The 19,924-nt window shown below is 33.6% G+C and overlaps 2 protein-coding genes across 2 annotated transcripts; both read right to left on the bottom strand.

Annotated features, from left to right (window-relative positions):
- Window positions 1–391: 391 nt before the first annotated feature.
- On the bottom strand, window positions 392–4,327 carry LOC137806585 (inorganic phosphate transporter 2-1, chloroplastic). The gene is made up of 3 exons (XM_068606785.1): window positions 3,322–4,327; window positions 2,265–2,456; window positions 392–1,604 (listed from the first exon to the last, which is right to left on the bottom strand). Exons 1-3 carry the CDS (start codon window positions 4,012–4,014, stop codon window positions 783–785), a joined length of 1,707 nt encoding a protein of 568 aa, XP_068462886.1. The 5' UTR covers window positions 4,015–4,327; the 3' UTR covers window positions 392–782.
- Window positions 4,328–13,611: 9,284 nt separating this feature from the next.
- On the bottom strand, window positions 13,612–18,926 carry LOC137839070 (secreted RxLR effector protein 161-like). Its single transcript, XM_068648199.1, has 2 exons — window positions 18,553–18,926; window positions 13,612–13,681 (listed from the first exon to the last, which is right to left on the bottom strand). The coding sequence occupies exons 1-2, from the start codon at window positions 18,924–18,926 to the stop codon at window positions 13,612–13,614; spliced, it is 444 nt and encodes a 147-aa protein (XP_068504300.1).
- Window positions 18,927–19,924: the final 998 nt, after the last annotated feature.

Below are 19,924 nucleotides of genomic sequence, written 5' to 3'. Positions count from 1 at the left end.
TTGTTTCCTTGTGCATAAAGAACCTTGGCATGTGTATTAGACCGAAGAAGAAAAAATCTGAGCCATTTGCATAAAAATATTGCTAGCATTGGCGTAACTTCTCACAAATCCAACACCACAAATGAAATAGAGTTATCTCGTTATATTGAATTCAGGTATCTCCATCACATCTCATTTGTTTATTTTATTAAATTCATACTTTCATGTTATGTTGAGATTTATTTATTTATTTTGTAAGTGATCACATTCTAATTCAGGCTCTGTTAATATTGCTCTTGTACTATTTTCACATTACATTGCTCCATGAAATTGTGCTTGAGATTAAGAAGCCTAGTTGAATCTCACAGCTCTATTCCAAAGAATGTTTTAACAAGTGGATTTTAAGCAGAGATGAGGCAAAAAGGTTAAATGAATTCACCAAATACAGACCAATATCGCCGAATCCGTAACCTTCAAACATAACAAGGAAGCTTGTAAAAAAATACTTAGCCAGATATAATGTAAAAGTCTAAAAATGCTGGAGCTGAGGAATGCTCCACTCATTTTCTTTCTTATTAAATTTGCATCCGAGATTAAATGAACACAGTAATCACAGGCTTGACATCCGAACATAAAAGATTCATCCCTTGCCAACTGAGTTAAGAACCTTCCATCCACTATGCATGTGTGCGACACCAATCCCCTCTTCTCCAATTTGTAGTGAAGAAAAAAATGCTTTGAAAGATGGTAGTAGTAACTTGAATTAATCACCTTTATAAGCTTTCATATCTTGGAATGCACCCTCATAAAATATAGGACAAAATCCTAGTCAAGATCCAAGTGTAGATGACTGAGAGAACAGCACCAACTGGAATAGTGACTACCCATGAAGCCACAATCTCCTTCACAGTTTCTGATCTGACACTGTTAAATCCCCTTGCAAACCCAACACCCATTACTGCACCTACTAGAGTATGGGTTGCAGAGATGGGTAGTCCCAGCTTTGAAGCAAACAGAACCACAGAGGCAGCAGCAAACTCAGCTGCAAATCCTCTGGTTGGTGTAAGTTCTGTAATCTTCTTTCCTATTGTAGCAATCACTCTATAACCCCACATCATTAGCCCTGCAACTATTCCAAATCCTCCCCAAGCGAGAACATCAATTGGAATAACAATCTCGGCTCCTGCGGCACCACCTTGAAGGATAGCCAGTGCACCTGCCAGTGGGCCTATGGCGTTGGAGACATCATTTCCTCCATGAGCAAAGGACATGAAACATGCTGAAAGGACTTGCATGTAACCAAAGACTCCATAAACTATTTCCAGTTGAGCACCCTTTGGGCCTGCAACATCATCCAGGAATCCTATATTGTGGTGGACAGTGTCCTCTTTTGACTCAGGCTTTGGAGTATTTGACTTGACAAGAAGATGGCCCAGCTGCTTTCTGATGATTCTGTCAACCAGAAAAGCACCAACAGTTCCAGAGACTAAAGCTTGGGCCAGAGCTAAAGGAAAGCTCTTGCTAAGGGGGAAGGCAACAAATGAAATCCCAGTAACACCCATAAATACAGCAATTGGTGCCGCAGCAGCTGCTGCTAGTCCGGGGTTAGGTGCACTGTACACAAACTGGACGGGGGAAGGATTAAGAGCAGGAATTTAGCATATTTTCTGATTGACAACGTCAAATTTTGAAGTAATAATTTTTACCAAGCCAAAAAATGTTCGAAAATGAGTCCAAAATTTGTCAATAATAAATCTTGAGCACAAAATATTCGAGTTTAATTTTGATGTACTCCTCATATATAGTCAATTTTTACATAGTTCCAATCATCATATCCTTTATGCTCTGTTTGCTGGAGAATAGAGAAATAAGTTGAGTGAGAACAAAATGGAAGACTGAAAATAGGTAAGAAATAAATGACGGTTAAAAGTGTTTGGTTGTAGAAAAGTGATGAAGAGACTGGAGATGAGAAAAAATAAGTGAGAAATAGTATAGTAGATTAAATAAATTTTCTTTTCTGTCTTTCCTACCAAATATCCACATTAGTTTCATCCTCTCCACCCAACACACCATTAATGAGTTTGAAAGTTCATTTCATTAAACTATGAGATGTCACGTACAGTTTAAACTTTTTTCCATTGAGAGTGCATATACATTAAAATCAAATAATTTTGGGCTGAAAGAAGCTTTCTTTTGAAATTTGATTACTTTTTCCTAGACTGCTTTGAAATTGAATCCGAAAATACTAGAACACAGAGCACAGCATGTTGGATTGAAGAGTTTACCCTTCGGATGCACTTGTAGACAAGAAATGATACAGCTGCTCCCATCAGTGGTGAGACAACCCACGAAGAGATCACCCTTGCTAGAGAACCCCAGAAAACAGCTCCAGCGCCTCCATATGCTAAACCAAACCCCACCATGGCTCCTACTATACAATGTGTAGTAGATACTGGCCAACCATAATATGATGCTATCTGCATAGTGCAAAATAATAAATAGACGTTGAATGTCATTGGATTGTTTGAATATATAAACAAAACATTACTCTTGATTTATCTCTTTGAACAAAGCTAAGTTGAAGTACTAGGTCCAGATTGGTAGTACTATGTTCCGGTTGGATAACTTTCTTCATAAGTAATTGTTGACAAGAAAAGTTTACCAGTACTATACAACATCTTAAATTAACTATACAACATGCTGCATACTAAGTTATTGATAAGTAGCCATGCATTAAAGGAACACATCCTTAGTTAAGAAGCACCAAGTGATAAGTATGTAAGTCTTTGGGGAAGTCATCCTCAAAAGCTAGTTATTAAGGAGAGAATCACACACTTAAATATTTCACCCAACATTTCATACTAATCAATGTGTGATCCAGACACTCATAAACTTTGTAGGAATGTAACAACGCTCATGAACCTCTATACCGTACCTGGGAACTATGTTCAGAGAATACATTAATCAATTCTCCATCTACTTTTCAATTACAGCAACGCAACCTTAATTGTTTAGGAAGTCAAATACATCTCAGACATAATTAAACAATAAATGTAGAAATTGATAAAGATTAATTCTAATTACAGCATAAACAAAGATTAAGGTGATTGGACAAAAGGTAAGTGTACATGAATCCCAAATCCACTAAAAATAGCATAAATAGTAACTATCAAAGTATAAGACGCATTTATTATTTTACTTTTTTTAGTCATGTACCTTAGATCACACTCTTTTGAACTAACATAATTAAGAAATTACGCATTAAAATATTTAATGATATGATGTAAAAAGGGTTAAACAAGAAAGTAAAAATATGATATAGTTATTTCTTGGTTAGTTTACCTGCAACCAAGTACCAGCAGCAGCCAGAGAAGAGAGCAAGCCAGCGAAGAGCAGAGTATCCTTGCCATTGAACACATTGGCCAACAGAATCCCCTTCTGCATCGTGTTCGTCACGTGCGTCCCCATCAACAGCGCCCCGGAAAACTCCAGCACCGCCGCCGTCAGCACCGCCTGCCTCAGCGTCAGCGCCCCCGATCCCACCGAGGTCCCCATTGCGTTCGCCACGTCGTTGGCGCCAATGTTCCACGCCATGTAGAACCCAAACAGCAGCGTCGCGTACGAGAGCACCTTCGTCTTTACCGCCAGCCCCTGCCCCAGCGACTTCATCATCAGCGGGAAGCTCAGCACCGCCAACGCCATGCATATCGATATGGCCGACGCTGTTCCCGATGATATGTCAAAGGCCTTCGCAAGCCCATCCACCTCATTGCCGTTCGCCGCTTGCACTTCCTCCTCCCGCCCCCCCGCCTCCCCTTCAGCAAAAGACGACAGCGTGGCGAAGCGCTTGGCGGCGCCCAGGTGCCTGAACCTTAGAATGTTGACGGAGGATGGTTTTGGTGCTATCGTGGGCGACGGCAAGGAAAGATGAGTCTTGACGCGGTGGGAGTGTCGGAGGAAGAAAGGGGAAGTGATGTGAGAGTTTTGAAGGAAGGGAGTGTGTTTAGTGGAAGCGAAGCGACAAGAGGGATTCATGTTGGTTGAAGAATGAAGAATGATGTGAAAGAGTGTGTTTGAAATTGTGGTTGATTATTCTTTGAGATTGGTGGTCGTGGAGAGGCGAAGGTGGTGGTGGTGGTGATGGTGGTGGTGGTGGTGGTGGATGAGGACAAGGTAGGGCAATGTGGCAGAGAGCATATCGAAGTGAGGGTGTGTTTGGAAGGTTGGTTTTTTTTGGAGGGGAATGAGTGGTGGTGATTGGTGATTCTCTACCTTCTCACCAAACATATATCTGTAGCTCCCAACAAAAACTTATGGTTGAAAATAGGAAGACAAATTCCTTCACTCCATTATCCTCAACCAAACACACACTTTTACATGTGTTGTCTCAACGTGTTACACGTGTAGAGATTTGGTTGGTTTTCCACCCAATGAAAGGTGACTTTAGTAAGATTCTCCAATGCTCCATTGCATTCAAGATACTAATTCAGTTACTAGATGCCTCAACACTTGCAACTTCCACTTCTGCAAAATCACCCTTCTTCTGTAATTTTCTAAATTTTTCACTTCTTTTTGCCCCCAATCATTAGCTTCTCTATTTCTTCACGTGCTTCTTTCTTTTCAAGAAGTACTTGTGAAAAATGTGATTCCCTTTAATCATTTTTTATAATAATTATTTTATTTTATTAAATTATATGCCAAATCATTATTCCTAAAATAAAACAAGATTTATTAATTTAATTTTAATTTTGAAAATATATTTCTACTTTCATATTAACTTATTTAATTTTTACCTTTTAAAATTCGTTATGTTTACTTAATATGTAAGACGGACCTTGATACCTTTTCACTGCTTGTCTATAGTGAAAACATTTCCTTACAAATAAATAAATTAATATATATTTTAATTTTAAATATTATTATAATAAAGGATTGTTGAATAAATAGTTTTATTTACTTTGTGCAGTGTCCATCAAATCTTTATTCTATGTAAGACCGGATGAGTTCAACTTGCTAATTTGATACTTTAAAGTCTAACTTTAAGTATTCCATCCTTGGGAATATTATGAGTATAATAAATTATATTCTAAAAAAATTACGTTTGAAAAAATTTATTTGTATCAAAATGTTAATATTAGTTTGTACTAGTACGACGGACGAGACATGACTAACCTTGAGACGGACGACGAAAGCAGCAAAGATCATTCGGAAGCACTTGGGTGTCGGAACTCAACCGATATTAAAAAGGCAAAAGAGACCACTATTTCCAGCACTTATTTATAGCCCGAAGATGCCTTGGAAACACAAACGTCACAAGATCTCAACTATTAGATCTGCTTGATGCGACGACTCACAACGTTTGGCGCCCAAAAAAACCTCATAAATGCATGTCACATCATTCGCTCGGGCGCTATTCACCTCATTCATCATTACACCACCGCCCGAGACCTAACCTTCAGACTCTTCGGCTGTACCAGTTCTCGAGCATGGGGGCAACTGTACTAGTATGACCGAACGAGTCAACGAGTCGACCAACACTTGGTTCAAGCCGCCACCTAGGTAATAAAGAGACGGTCACCTCACTACACATGGCCGACCGACCCATAACGTTCAAGTCAAAGGTTGACCAGGTTAGCAAGGTTAATTTATGCTTAAGGTGGCTTAACGCAACCATAAACACAAACCAACTCTTTTAATATGGCCCAACAGTGAAGGTCCATTAAGGTAATATAAATAACACACATTTCAAGGAGAAAGGTATGTCATTAATTACAGTACTCTAACATCTGAGCACCGACACCCCCACTAACTTGAGCGTTGGAGTGCCTTCTGCGGGTACCACCCCCGCCTGTGGAGCAAGACGACCGAGAGGAGCGAGGCACACTAGGGAGCTTGACCGTATCAAGGAACTTGGAGAGTGACAGGCTGACCGAAGATAGGAGCAATCGTTCTCTAAATCCCAAACTTGTTCGAGAACATAGTTATTTTAAGAAAGTTAAAATTATTTAATAAAAAAAATTGAACAAAGAGTAAAAGCTTAATGTAGAAAAAAATAATTATATTAGGAAAATATTTTTATTTTGCATAAATATAATATTTGTATACTTTTTAATGAGAAAAATAAGTGACTTCAGTAACAATTGAGATGTTTTTAAAATAGAAAAGTTATACTTTAACAAGGACGAGATATCTCCTACTATATTTTCTTAGTTATAATTTTGATACTTTTTAAAGCATAAAAAATGGGGTCATTAACATTTTGTTACCATTAGACTATAACGTGAGTGAATTGCTTTCGGAAAAAGTTGTTAATAAATTAATTAAATATAGTATGATATAGTGAAACATGCTTTAAAATCTTAAAATGATCACCATTAAACATTTTTTTTAGATAGTTTGAAAAAATTATCTATGATAAATTGTATGTGGAATTGGTTTTTGAATCCAAAGTTAAAGCATAAATGTATGAATATACATGTATTGGGTGAGGAGGAAGTATTTTTGTTGCATAAGTTACTTTATAGAGATGGAAATATTCACTATTTTCATAAGATTAGGAGTATTTTGAAGAAGGATGAATATGTATGATATGTTGAAGAATGAAGGATGGGAATGGATTTAGTAGTCTCAACAATTTGAGAAAATGATTATGAAGTATTATTAATCATGTTTTAAAATGTTATTATTGGATTCAACATGATATTGACTCAAGATATTGTTGTCATGTCCCTCTTTAGGTTAACAATTGATTTGTTTCACATTTTTAGAGACTGCACAATTATCAAAGGAGTTTAGAATTTTATGTTGGATGGTGAATTTGAAAAGGTTGGATAATGTAGAATTTAAGAAAAAAATGTGAATAGTGCGGAAAGTGAAATGTGTGGTCTTATGCTTGCTTTGGTGAAGGATGTTGGAGATCCCATATCGACTAGAGATTAGAGCCTTTCATTATATATAAGCGGGTGCAAACCTCAACCCTATGAGCCGGTTTTATAGGGTTGAGTTAGGCTTAAAGTCCACTTCGTAATATGGTATCAGAGCCATTTTGAGCCTATCCTAGCGAGTGTTTGTGTTGGGCCTATCGTGCCACCCGCTATCGGGCCGTTATCGAACCACCCAAAATATATAGTCCCACGCACGAGTTGGCAGTCTCGGCGTGAGGGGGTGTGTTGGAGATCCCACATCGACTAGAGATTAGAGCCTTTCATTGTATATAAGTGGGTGCAAACCTCAACCCTATGAGCCGGTTTTATGGGGTTGAGTTAGGCTTAAAGTCCACTTTCGTAATATGGTATCAGAGTCATTTCGAGCCTATCCTAGCGAGTGTTTGTGTTAGGCCTATCGGGCTATCGGGCCACTATCGGACCACCCATAATATATAGTCCCACGCACGAGTTGGTAGTCTCGACGTGAGGGGTGTGTGTTGGAGATCTCACATCGACTAGAGATTAGAGCATCTCACATCGACTAGAGATTAGAGCCTTTCATTGTATATAAGTGGGTGCAAACCTCAACCCTATGAGCCGGTTTTATGGAGTTGAGTTAGGCTTAAAGTCCACTTCGTAATAAAGGACGAAAGAGGTTTGAGAGGGGATGTGTAGCAACTGGTGTCTAAATACCACTACACCATTTTTTTAGACAACTAAAAATTGTGGCCTAAATTAGGAAAAATCTTGTCTTAACTTTAGGTAATTGTTTGAGAATAGTTGTTAGACATGAAATATCTAGTCGTGGACTTAGGTTTAGACAAAAAAAAATTCAGTCGTTGCCTTATATTGGTAGAATAGACAATACTTATTTACATGTTTCTATACTTTTAGACAACACTTTTTTAGTGTGACAAATTATGAAATAAATTAGACAACATTTTATATATTGTTGACATACATCTTAATTTATAAAATTACACATTAGACAACATTTTCAAACTCTTTTAAAACATAATTGCACTATTGGACAATATTTATAATTTTAAATTTTGGTTATTCATTTATTCAATTTCTATAATATATGTAAATTATGTTATACATTTATATTTCATAAGATAACTTTAAAATGTGACATTTTTAACTAAGAAGAATATATATAATATTATTTTAAATGAGTAAGTTACATACTCCAATATATACCAAAATCGTAAAAGTTGTAATCATTATAATTAATTAGAGTTAGAAATCAACAAAGAAGATCTCAAAAAAAATCTACATTTTTCCAATCAATCATGAATCCATTTTGTCTCTAATATTATCTTTAGGTCCAACTTGGAACAATTAAATAAAATGTACAATTTTTTTAAAATATTATCAAGTTTGTAAATAAAATAAGATAAATGCAAAGTACCTAGCCTATAACATTGAATGCAAATGATGTGTCTATACTTAGTCCACATAAGGAACATGAGTGGAAACAAATGAACATAGAGAACTACACTGTTTTCTTTCCCAAAAACTTGTGCCATCATATGTTCTCTATTTCTACTTTATACTTTACTTATGGAACATCTTTTTTGTGTTTTCTTTTTCTATTGCCATGCACCTGCAACAACGACATTTCTAAAAGCTCTTAATTACTGACATTATTAATATTATTTGTTTTAACTCAAGTTTATTTTTTGCTAATTTTTTTAAAAATATTATTTGTCTTGGCTTGGAGTATCACTTTTTTTGTTTATTCTCAATTGATTATCTTTGAATACCATATGATTTGAGTTGATTTTAGTATTGCACATGTTTTTAGGATTTTCACTTGAATTATGATTTTAATTAGCAATGATAGGTGAAACTCAGTGAAGATTGCCACTGGATACAAACTTAACCAAGTGGTTAAGTAAGTGTGAAGGTTCTCTTCAAAAGAGCAAAAGAAAAACACAATTAATAAGATGATAATGATGATTGCGGAAATTAAAGCAAGACAACAAATGAATAAACTGAAATGAAAAGTAAGATAAAATGGTGGAACAATTAAAGAGAAAATGAATAGTAATGGCAAAATTGAAGAGAAAAGAGTAAGGAGTAGAGGAAGCTTGGGAAGTGGAAGGAAATGAAGAGGAATCACGTCACTTAGGGGAGGAAGGTCCAAGATGAGTGAGGATGAAGTTGTAATGAAACCTTGAGAGATAGAACAACCACTAAGCTAGCCTAACCTTCCAGAAGGATGACAAGGAGCATGACACAAGACCCAGGACTAGGTCATGATCAGTCCATAGCTAGTGCATCAATGCCTATCATTCCTCAGAGGATTACCAGAAGCAGAGCCCACATGATTGGAGCTGAGCACCAGCTAGTTCCATTGTTTATAATTTTAGTAGATTAAGGTGTACTTAGTACAAATTGGGCTTGAGTCAAACCCAACTCTCCCTAGCTTCTAGTAGCACTTTGACCGCCCCCTTTACTCACTATTTTACCCTAATTTATAAAAGTTTTCCATGGCTTGGGCAGCACACTAGGTTAACCTAGTTTCTAGAAGGCTTCTTGCCTTTTTCGCCCCTCCTAATACTCTTGCCCACCAAGGCACCCTCTCCTATAAATAAGGTGTCTTGCCTCATGTATTTACATCTTGAATTTGAATATAGAAAAGAAACTCTACTTGGGTGTTTAGTGAGCTTTGTTCTTCTAAAACTTCTTGGGTTTCATCTTGTGAGAGCATGTTCCAAGTGGTGACTCTTCACCACTCATCTTGGAACCATTCATCCTTCCAAGTGGCGTGACCATCATCTTTCCTCCATAAGCTTCTCTTATCCTTCTCTTTTGCTATCTTCCATTTCACCATTTCCATTACTCTTTTGTTTTCTGTTCTTTATCTTCATTCTATATTCGGTCTCTCTATTGTGTTCTTGCTATCCTACTTTGTTTTCCAATTACGCAATCATCATCATCTTCACATTATATTGTGTTTTCTCTTTTGCTCTCTATAAGAGAACCTTCACACTTACTTAACCACTTGGTTAAGTTCGTGTCCAGTGACAATATTCTTTGAGCTTCTCACCATATTCTGCTTATTCAAAATTCATAAAAAAATCAACTCACATCAAGTCGCCACTTGCAGCTATCTCTGCCAAGATAAAACTCAGAGAAAATATAGAAACACTCTAGACTTACTCAAGCAGAGTTTCTTTACTTCAAAATTCAATGTGATTTACAAGAGGGAAGGCACCCTGTTTATAGATATGAGTGCCTTGGAGAGGAAGAGAGAAAGGGTACAAGCTTCTAGAAACTATGTCAAATGTGAGCACATGGATGATCTTTCAGAAACTAGAGTTTGTAGAAGCGTAAGCTAGCTTATTCTTCTTTTAATTGGGCCAATGTGAGACCAATTGATTACAAATTAAACTTTTCTTAAAAGGACTAGAAGGAAAACTAATTAATACTTTGGCCCATGCTCGGTTCTTCTTTTCCTAAAGATCTTCTTATGGATGGTGGTGTCATGTGTCCTCGCTTGAGATGATTGACCTAACTTTGAATAGTTCTTTGGATTTGTGGTCAACTTCTTGTAAAGTTGGGTCATATCAGTTCAACATTGCAACTCTTGTCAATGACTTGTTAATACCTAAGATTGATTTAAGTTCTTTTGTTATTAATCTTAGTAAGAATGAAATTTGAAGAATGAAAAACCAACTTCTCTTTTGTAAAAACATAGAAAGGAGGAATTTATAAAGAGAAAAAGTAAGGGTACAAGAAATATAAAATGGAAAAATGAAAACCAACTAAGAAGTCAATTGAAGATAACATCTTAATTTATTTATGGAAATGGAAAAAGAAAAGGAAGATGGACATTGTGAAAATTCATTTGATAAGTGACAGTTTTGGTGGAAAGGCGCGTGGAATGCATTTGACAGACATGATGGGAAAGTTGTTCGAGGAAGGAGCAATTGTTAAACATTCCCAATTTCATTTTAGCTCACATCTCCAAATTCCAATCAATCATCAACCCTATTAGTATTGTATGTAGTAATAACCTAATTATAACAAAAAACAACAGACAAACTAGGGACTCAATAGAATTAAAATTGAAGCATTAAAATTCAAAGTTCAACACTCCCAGACCAAGTGACTTTATTATGAACATGTTGAAGTTGAAAAGTGCAGTAGGTTAGGAATATGATGTTCTACACTCTTTGTCCTTCAATCTCGCTAAAACCTTGTTTGCCACGGATTTCAACTTCTAACAATGAGACGATGATGGTCTATAAATATCGTGAATAGAGCTAGGACAAATTGCGAATGGAGTTGGACGAAATCGTGAATGCGTTCTTGAATTTTCCAGAATGCGAGCGTTCCTAAATTTCCCAAAGTGTGAGCGTTATTGAAATTGGTGGTTTTGAGAATAAAGGTTTCTTGCGTGGTTTAGAATTAATTGATGGAATGATTATTGGAATCTGCATATATAATTTTAATGATATATTAAATAAAAGGAAACGAAAAATAAATGTGGTTCAATGTTTAGATTTTAAAATACATTGTCAGAAATGAGATTAAAAGTACCCATTTTTAAAAAAATATGGTCTAAAGTATCCACCCTTTGTTGTTCGATACCCATAATCGAATAGGCAACAATTTTGCTATAATTTTTATATGAATGTGGTGACTATTTTACGTTAAGTGTTACCATGTTAGAAGTAATAAATTTGTCCTTAAAGACAGATATCGAACCCACAATGACTTATTGGCCTAATCAAGAGGGGAGGTGAATTGCTTTCACAAGATTTTCGCAAGGTTTGAAGGTAGAGTAAAAATTTTTGAAAAATCAACCAATTGATTTTCTGTTCAACTCAATAAAAATTTTGTTTAAAAGTTATTTCCATAAAATCACTTGTTGTTTTCACGAAACAACCGGTTGTTTATACCAGCAGAATATGAAATCAAGTAAAAACAGATTAAGAGAGAAAAGATAGAGAGAATCACACAAGAGGCTTATATTGGTTCACTCTTAACCAAAAGCTACATCCAATCCTCGGCTAACTACTGAAAATTCACTATGTAATTATTTCTAGATTACAAAACACACTCCAAGAGTGTGGATCTTAAACCCCTCAAAAACACACACCGCTCATTGACAAAGCAAAAGTTTCCAGAAACACCTTTCTGAAACTTCCCTATACAAGAACACACAAAAATACAATGTTCAAAAAGAAGAGAATAGAATACACCTGGGTATACAAAGCTTATAGTTTAGAAGTACAAAAACCAATCTCATTCCACACACTTGAGATGATCCAAAGCTTTTGAATTCTTGAAAAATGATTTTAAGAAATCTCTCTTTCTTAGACTTTTTAAAAGAATGTTAAACACATTTATATAACCTCAATCAAGTGGTCAAAGCTGTTAAATCAAAAATCAAAAGTCGTTGGAAGCATTTAAAATAGTTTAAAACACATAACAAAATTTTGTTATGAAAACAACCAGTTGTTTTCCAAAACAATCGATTGAAATAAATTTCCTGTTATGGTTTTCATAAAAACAACCAGTTGTTTTATCGAAATAACCGATTGTTTCTGTTTGACAACAAAGACAAAACAAAGCAAAGTTTTTCCAAATCATTTTAAAAATCACTAAGTGTCAAATAACAGGTTGTTTCGAAATTTCAACAGGTTAAAATTTCACAACCTTTAGAAAACCCATCTTTTAAAAAATATAAAGATTCAAATGAACTTGGATCATCTTAAGGAGTGAATTAACAAGTTAAAAACTACTAGACAACACACACACACCCAGTAATGAGGTCTTCAAGCTTTCCACGTGGATTTGGAGACATCAAAACATCTTGTTCAATGCAAGGAACAGTTGAATTCTCAAGTATAAAATTCACTAAATAGAAAACATTAAGTAAAAGTTTGTTGGAAGTTGTTGTGTATGAAATTGCAAGAATGTAAATAGAGCAAAGTAAAAAGTTGTTTGATTCAATTATGAAAATTGGGATTGGGGTTCATCCTTCTCACTCTTTTGTATTTTGAAAAGCATAATAATATTATATCTTTTATTGGTATTGATGCTCATATAAAATTCATTTATATCAATTCTTTGCATATAAAATTATTAAGATAGTCTCCTAAATATCGATTTCTCACATATTTATGAAAACTTCTTATTGTTACGAGCAAATGTTGATAACAATTAACATTTCAAATATATTCCTAGCATTCAAATATGTTAGACATTATCATTTAGGTCAGATACTTATAAGTACTTTTCAGTCAAATCTAAGGATCAAAATCATGATAAAACAAGTGTTAAGAATAAAATGATAATACCAATAATCAATCAAGAACAAAATATTACGTTTAAATATAACATCAATACATAAGAGTTTGCATAGATTACTCCCAATCCCAAAGGTTAGAATTAGTCACTCACGTTGACCATTACAAGCATGGAAAGCAAGAAAAGAAGATTTAGGATGTTTCTCCTTGACGGTTGCCTCCTCTAGAATTTTCTATCACCTTTTATTCTCCCAACGATGTCTAGGGTTATGCCTTACGCCTCATATTTAACCCAGTTGGGTTTTGGATAAGTAACTTCTCGCCCAGGTGAGCTACAACTTGCTTGGGTGAGTTAGACAAGGAAAAACCCAACTTCTCTGGAGTGATCTCGCATGGGCGAGATTGGACTCGCTTGGGCAAGTTCCTCTGGAGTACTTCTAGCGTAGGTGAGTTCCAACTTTACCTCCAACTTCTTTAGCCCTTTCATCTCCATTTTCCTCCAAAATCCTGGAATTAACAAAAATTTGGGAATAAATCTTTCTTATTCATATTATAATCACAAAATATGTAAAAAAAGTTTAAATTCATAAATTAAGGGTTAATTTATAGTTATTTTATCAATAAATATTTATAAGTATTTGTCTTTTAATATGAAATATTACTGAAATATGACACTTATTAGAATGCAAATAAAGCTTACCTTTTACCCAACATCTAAAAAGTATTGCCTATTTCTATTTTAGACAATGATTTTTTACACGTTGTTATATGAGTGTGGCTTAAAGTAAAAAATGGTGTAGTGTAACGAAGATGACCATGAAATATAGTTAAATATAGTTCTCAATTAGTTTTGATTGATACTTTATAGAAAATCTCATAATTTGTTAATTCTTATGTTCATAAATTTGGAAATATTACATGTAACCTATACCTATTACTTGGTACAAATTCTTTTAAGTTGAGATTAGACAAATTCTTTTAAGTTAAATCCTATACTTTGAAGAATTATACAAATAAATATATTTTAAACTTCAAGTAGAATGTATATTTTGACTTATTAAATGATATGTCATATGTACTTAAACAATATATATTAATTTATACTTAGGCGAACTAATATTTAAATCTCAAAAAGATAAACAAAGTCTAAGTCTAGAATAGATGAAACAATATTAATACTTCGATGAAACATGAAACATAAATTTTGTTAAGTTACATGTATTTATGATTATTATTTTATATTATTTTTCATAATGTCTTATGTTATCCTCTCAACACTTACGAAGAAAAAAAAATCAAAAGTTAAGATGTTGGATAAAAGCAAATCATAGAAAAATCCATTATGAGCGTAAATTTTTCTTTTTTTTTTCTAATATATGTAAATAATATATTTTTTTCTAATACATGTCAATATATTGTGTAAACTCCTAAAGTAGTTACCAAATAAAGCAATATAACTAAATTGTGTTATCTTAACACGAAGGTTAGTTAGTGAAAAATATTAAATGTTAATTAATTATGTATGATAATCCTTATCCTTATCCTTGTCAAATCTCATATAACACTTTTAAAAAATACTTTCAATATCTTCTAACAACTATCTTTTGAAAGTTTCATATATAAAAATCCATCAATAAAAACATAACAACAATTATTTATGAATTTATTCTTTGACTAATTTGGTAGAAGTATTACGAAGTGGACTTTAAGCCTAACTCAACCCCATAAAACCGGCTCAATGAGGTGAGGTTTGCACCCACTTATATACGATGAAAGACTCTAATCTCTAGTCGATGTGGGATCTCCAACAAGAAGCAAAAGCTTAACTCCTAGATTTGTCTATTTAAGAATTTAAGACACATTGGTTTGTAATATCTTTATAAAAAAAAATTAGAACATAAAAAAGCATAAAGAGTTACTAAAAAAATACTCGGGAATTGTTTTAAAAAAAATTTACATGAGCGAGATATGCAAAAATCAGTTTTTAAAATTTAATATATTACAAATTTTCATCAAAAAAATGTTCATTCAAAGTGGTATGTATCAAATGAAAGAAGTAATTCCTGACTATAATTGAGTAGTTACTCTTTAAATCGATAGTACTTTATACATATTTAAGATTTCTAAATCAAAATCATTCTCAAACAAAGAACTAAAAATAAGGATTTCTTGAACATCAATTATATCATAATACAATTCAATTCACTCATAGTAACATTCAACACTTTTAATTCCAAACAAAACACATTCAATACTTATTCTCATAAAAAATAACATAGACTATACAAAATATACAAAATCAAGTATTTCACATTTAATTTCACTCAATACACTACTTTACTCAAAAGCAAACAATCTTGCAAGGAGATTTTGAAATTGGTGTCATATCACCCCCACATCCAGATCTCCTAACCTATGCTTTATTACAAATTTAAATTAGCTTCCCTTACTTGAGTTTGAGCAAGTGTTCACTAAGAGTTCCAACTTCTATAAGGCCCAAGGAAAACTTGGCATGCACCACAGAGTCCTCATAAAAAAATCTATCTATATCACTAGGACTCTCTAAGCTAATAATGACTAATCCTAAAGCTAAAAGCGTCACATGCAAGTATCTAAACAGTGACCAACCTAACAAGTTAAAAATTTGACTAAAAGAGAATAACAAAAATGAAATTACTTTATCAGATATTCTAATCAGACAGTTTTGTAGTCTTTGTTGCCATGACTCCAATGGCAAACTCTTATGGTCAATCTGATGAGAGATTCGTTCAAAAAGTTAGAGAGAAGGTAGAGGAATGAAAAAGTAAAAATTTAGAGAGATGCTGATGTTGGAGATCCCACATCGACTAGAGATTAGAGCCTTTCATTGTATATAAGTGGGTGCAAACCTCAACCCTATGAGTCGGTTTTATGGGGTTGAGTTAGGCTTAAAGTCCACTTCATAATAGCTGATTCTTTTAAAATGAAAGTTGAATAACTTATTTTTCTATTTATATATTCTTTTTACTTTAATAATGAAATATTCAAGTGTCATTTTGAATATATCACTACTACTCTAAAGTTATTTTATAGGTCCTTGCATGTATCAATAAACTTAATATCAAAAATACTCTTTTGCACATAATCACTAATAAAATTATATTTGTTATCTGCAATGAATTGATACTTTATTTCTATATATTTTGTCTTGAAAGGTTGCATAAGGCTTTTAAACAGAGTGATTGCACTAATCATGTCACAATATATGTAAAGAAGCATGTATTTGACCATTACTAGCACTACAAAAAATCTTGTTTAAAATGACAATTTTTATTGTTTATAATGTGACTTATGAACATCACTATATTAGAATGTGACGGTTTTGCATATCATCATATATCTTTCCATCACAAAGTATAAGATGGTGGTCTTACTCAAACTACCACAACACCTATATTCAATATATTGTATAAAAGTGATATTTTAATCTTGTAAATAACGTTAATTAAAGTTATTGTGTTTTTTTAATTAAAAACCACTTGACATTTTAATCTTGTAAATAACGTTAATTAAAGTTATTGTGTTTTTTTAATTAAAAACCACTTTCAATGTAAATAGTCATGCATTTAGATGTCATTATATCATTATTCTTGTTATCATGTGACATTTATAATTATCCTTATTTTAATAAATTATGAAATGTAATAGATGACTTCTAATTGTTGTAATTTGAAGGGTAAATGATTTTTTCTAATTATTCACTAGTCTTTATAATATCAAATTAATAAAATATATTTTTAAAACATTAACAATAATAATAAACATTTTATTTTTTTCTTTTTCTTTTAAACTTCCAATGTAGTTGTTTAGTCTATTCTTAGGAGTTTCTTTGTTTTTTTTTTCACATGGGTTTGGTCTAGTTTTTCATGCTTTTTTTTTTTAATTTTATGTTATTTTTCATGTGATGACAAATGTTGCCTGATATGAATTTTATAAACTTAGAAAAATTAGAGATCATAAATAAAGAAGAAAATAAAAAAAAATAAATCATATTAAATATGAGCTCATTAATTTTTTTGAAATTTTATAAAAATATTATTAATAGATCTATAATTACTTATAAAGTAATTAATAAAAAATAAATAGTTTTAAATTATGATATTTTTCTATACTACGTACCATCGTGTTATAATTAAATTTAAATTAAAATAAATAATCTAAAAATTAAAAAAAAAATTGTAAACATTTTGACATTCTTATTATTACTACTAGTTGAAACAGAGGCGTTGTTGTGCTTGTGCGCATTTTCCTCTTTTACTCAACTTCTATTATGATAGAAATTTAACATATACACACAAATAATTTTTGTTGAGTCAAAATTGAAGAGAAAAAATAACATGTAAAAGAAAAATAATTAATTGATTAATCAACCTCTTTTTTTCTTCTCCAATGGTTTGAGTTTCTGTTCTTCTTCAAGTTTTTTCTCTTATTCCATTGATAATTTTGATATTAGAGAGTGTGATACTGCTCAAATTAAGTTTAGGATTCACTTTATGGTAGATATAAATGTAGGGATATCATGTGCGGAAGCGTGATAATTTCAACCAAAGATTATGAGAAATTAAAGTAACAAGGAAAATGAGAATGATACCAGAAATTTTTAGGTGGAAAACCCCATTAAATAGAGGTAAAAAACCACCGGCGAGAGAGCCAAAACTTCCACTATAATGGTATTGGGAGTACATTGAATTCCTCTCAGACAAATAGATAAATAGCCCTAAAACAAATTCTCTCTATATGGGTTAAAGACTTACACCCAAGAACAGAAATAAAGAGTATATGAAAAGAGAGAGGAAGCAAGTGTGTGTTGCTTGTTTGTTGTGTGTATTACATTGCTTGAAGGAAGCCACTACATATAGTGGTTCTAGGAGACAACAATAATAAAATCAATTGATGGTAAGTAACCTCCCATTGATGACAATTAATTGTAGTAAGAAACCTCCATTTGATGACGATTAAATGTGGCAAGTAACCTCTCAATTATGTCAAGAAAACCGAAAGGTGAGTCATAACCCACAAATCTCCACCTTGACTTGCCTTTGACTGGAACACTCTCTCGCCATGAAGCATTGATTAAGTATGGATAATACCAGCTAAGTTCAGGCAGTGATTGAACTTAGCCGGTGGAAGTGGCTCGGTCAACATGTCTGCAGGATTTTCAGCCGTAAGAATTTTTCAACAATTATATCTCCTGTATCAACAATGTCTCGGATAAAATGGTGCTTAATTTCAATGTGCTTGGTCCTTGAGTGATACTTGTTGTTCCTGGTTAAGTGGACAACACTCTGACTATCACAAAATATAACAAGAACATCTTGTTGAAGACCAAGTTCACTTACCAAGCCTCGAAACCATATAGCCTTTTCATACCTTCTGTAGCAGCGATATATTCTGCTTCAGTGGTGGACAAAACCGCAATGGCTTGAAGTGAAGAATACCAACTGATAGCAGATCGACATAGGGTAAAAATGTAGGCTGAAAGTGACCTTCTCCGATCTAAATCACCACCATAGTCAGCATCAACATAGCCAACTACTCCTCCGGGATCAGCTCTATGTTGATCAAATATCAAACCAAGATCTGGAGAACCTTTCAGACAACGAAGTACCCATTTAACGGCTTCCCAGTGTGTCTTGCCTGGATTATGCATGAACCTGCTAACAATGCTAACAACATAAGCTAAATCAGGTCTAGTACATACCATAGCATACATGCGACTTTTGTCCTCGTCTGATTTTGGACATTGATCTGATGACAACTTGAAGTGGGCGGCAATTGGAGTATTAACAACTTTGCAATCTCACATTCCAAATTTGTCAAGCATCTTAAGTACATACTTCTTTTGTGATAGAAAAAGTTTTCCAACTTGACGATCTCTGTTGATCTTAATTCCTAATTTTTTTTTGGCAGGAACTAAGTCCTTCATATCAAATTCACTACTAAGCTGAGCCTTTAACTTGTTAACTAAAAATTTATCTCTTGCAGCAATCAACATGTCATCAACACATAACAACAAGTATATAAATGACCCATCAGATGTCTTTTGAAAATAGATACAATTATCATAGCTACTTCTGGAGTAGCCATGTCCAACCATGAAAGAATCAAACCTCTTATACCATTGTCTTGGTGATTGCTTCAAGCCGTAGAGATATTTCTTCAAACGAAATACATAGTCCTCCTTTCCAGGAACAATGAACCCCTTAGGCTGCTGGATGTAAATCTCTTCCTCAAGATTACCACGAAGAAAAGAAATTTTCACATCTAACTATTCCAGCTCCAAATCATACAAGGCAACTAAAGCAAGTAATATACGTATTGAAGTATGACGAACAACAGGAGAAAATACTTCATTAAATTCAATACCTTTCTCTTGATCAAAACCTCTTACAACAAATCTTGCTTTATTCCTTATACTCTCAACACAAGGGTCCCTTCTTTTCTCTTAAAGATCCACTTGCAACTAATGACTCGTTTTCCTTCTGGTAACTTCACCAATTCCCATTTCGTTTTTTAGAAGACTCTCAACATCTTCTTGCATAGCAGCAATCCACTTTGTTGAGTCATCACTTGAGATAGCTTCAGAGTAATTCTTGGGTTCACCTTCTTCACCCATCTCTTGTGCAATAGTTAAAGCATAAGCAATGTTGGCAGATTCTGCAATTAATCTTTGAGTTGGTTTTCTTGGTCTCTATTGTGGAAGTTCTTGAG

This window comes from Phaseolus vulgaris, chromosome 3 (assembly GCF_000499845.2).
Source record: "Phaseolus vulgaris cultivar G19833 chromosome 3, P. vulgaris v2.0, whole genome shotgun sequence".
In the NCBI taxonomy this organism is placed as follows: domain Eukaryota; kingdom Viridiplantae; phylum Streptophyta; class Magnoliopsida; order Fabales; family Fabaceae; genus Phaseolus; species Phaseolus vulgaris.
The sequence above is the reverse complement of the archived record's forward strand: the minus strand, read 5'-3'. Positions and strand labels throughout refer to the sequence as shown.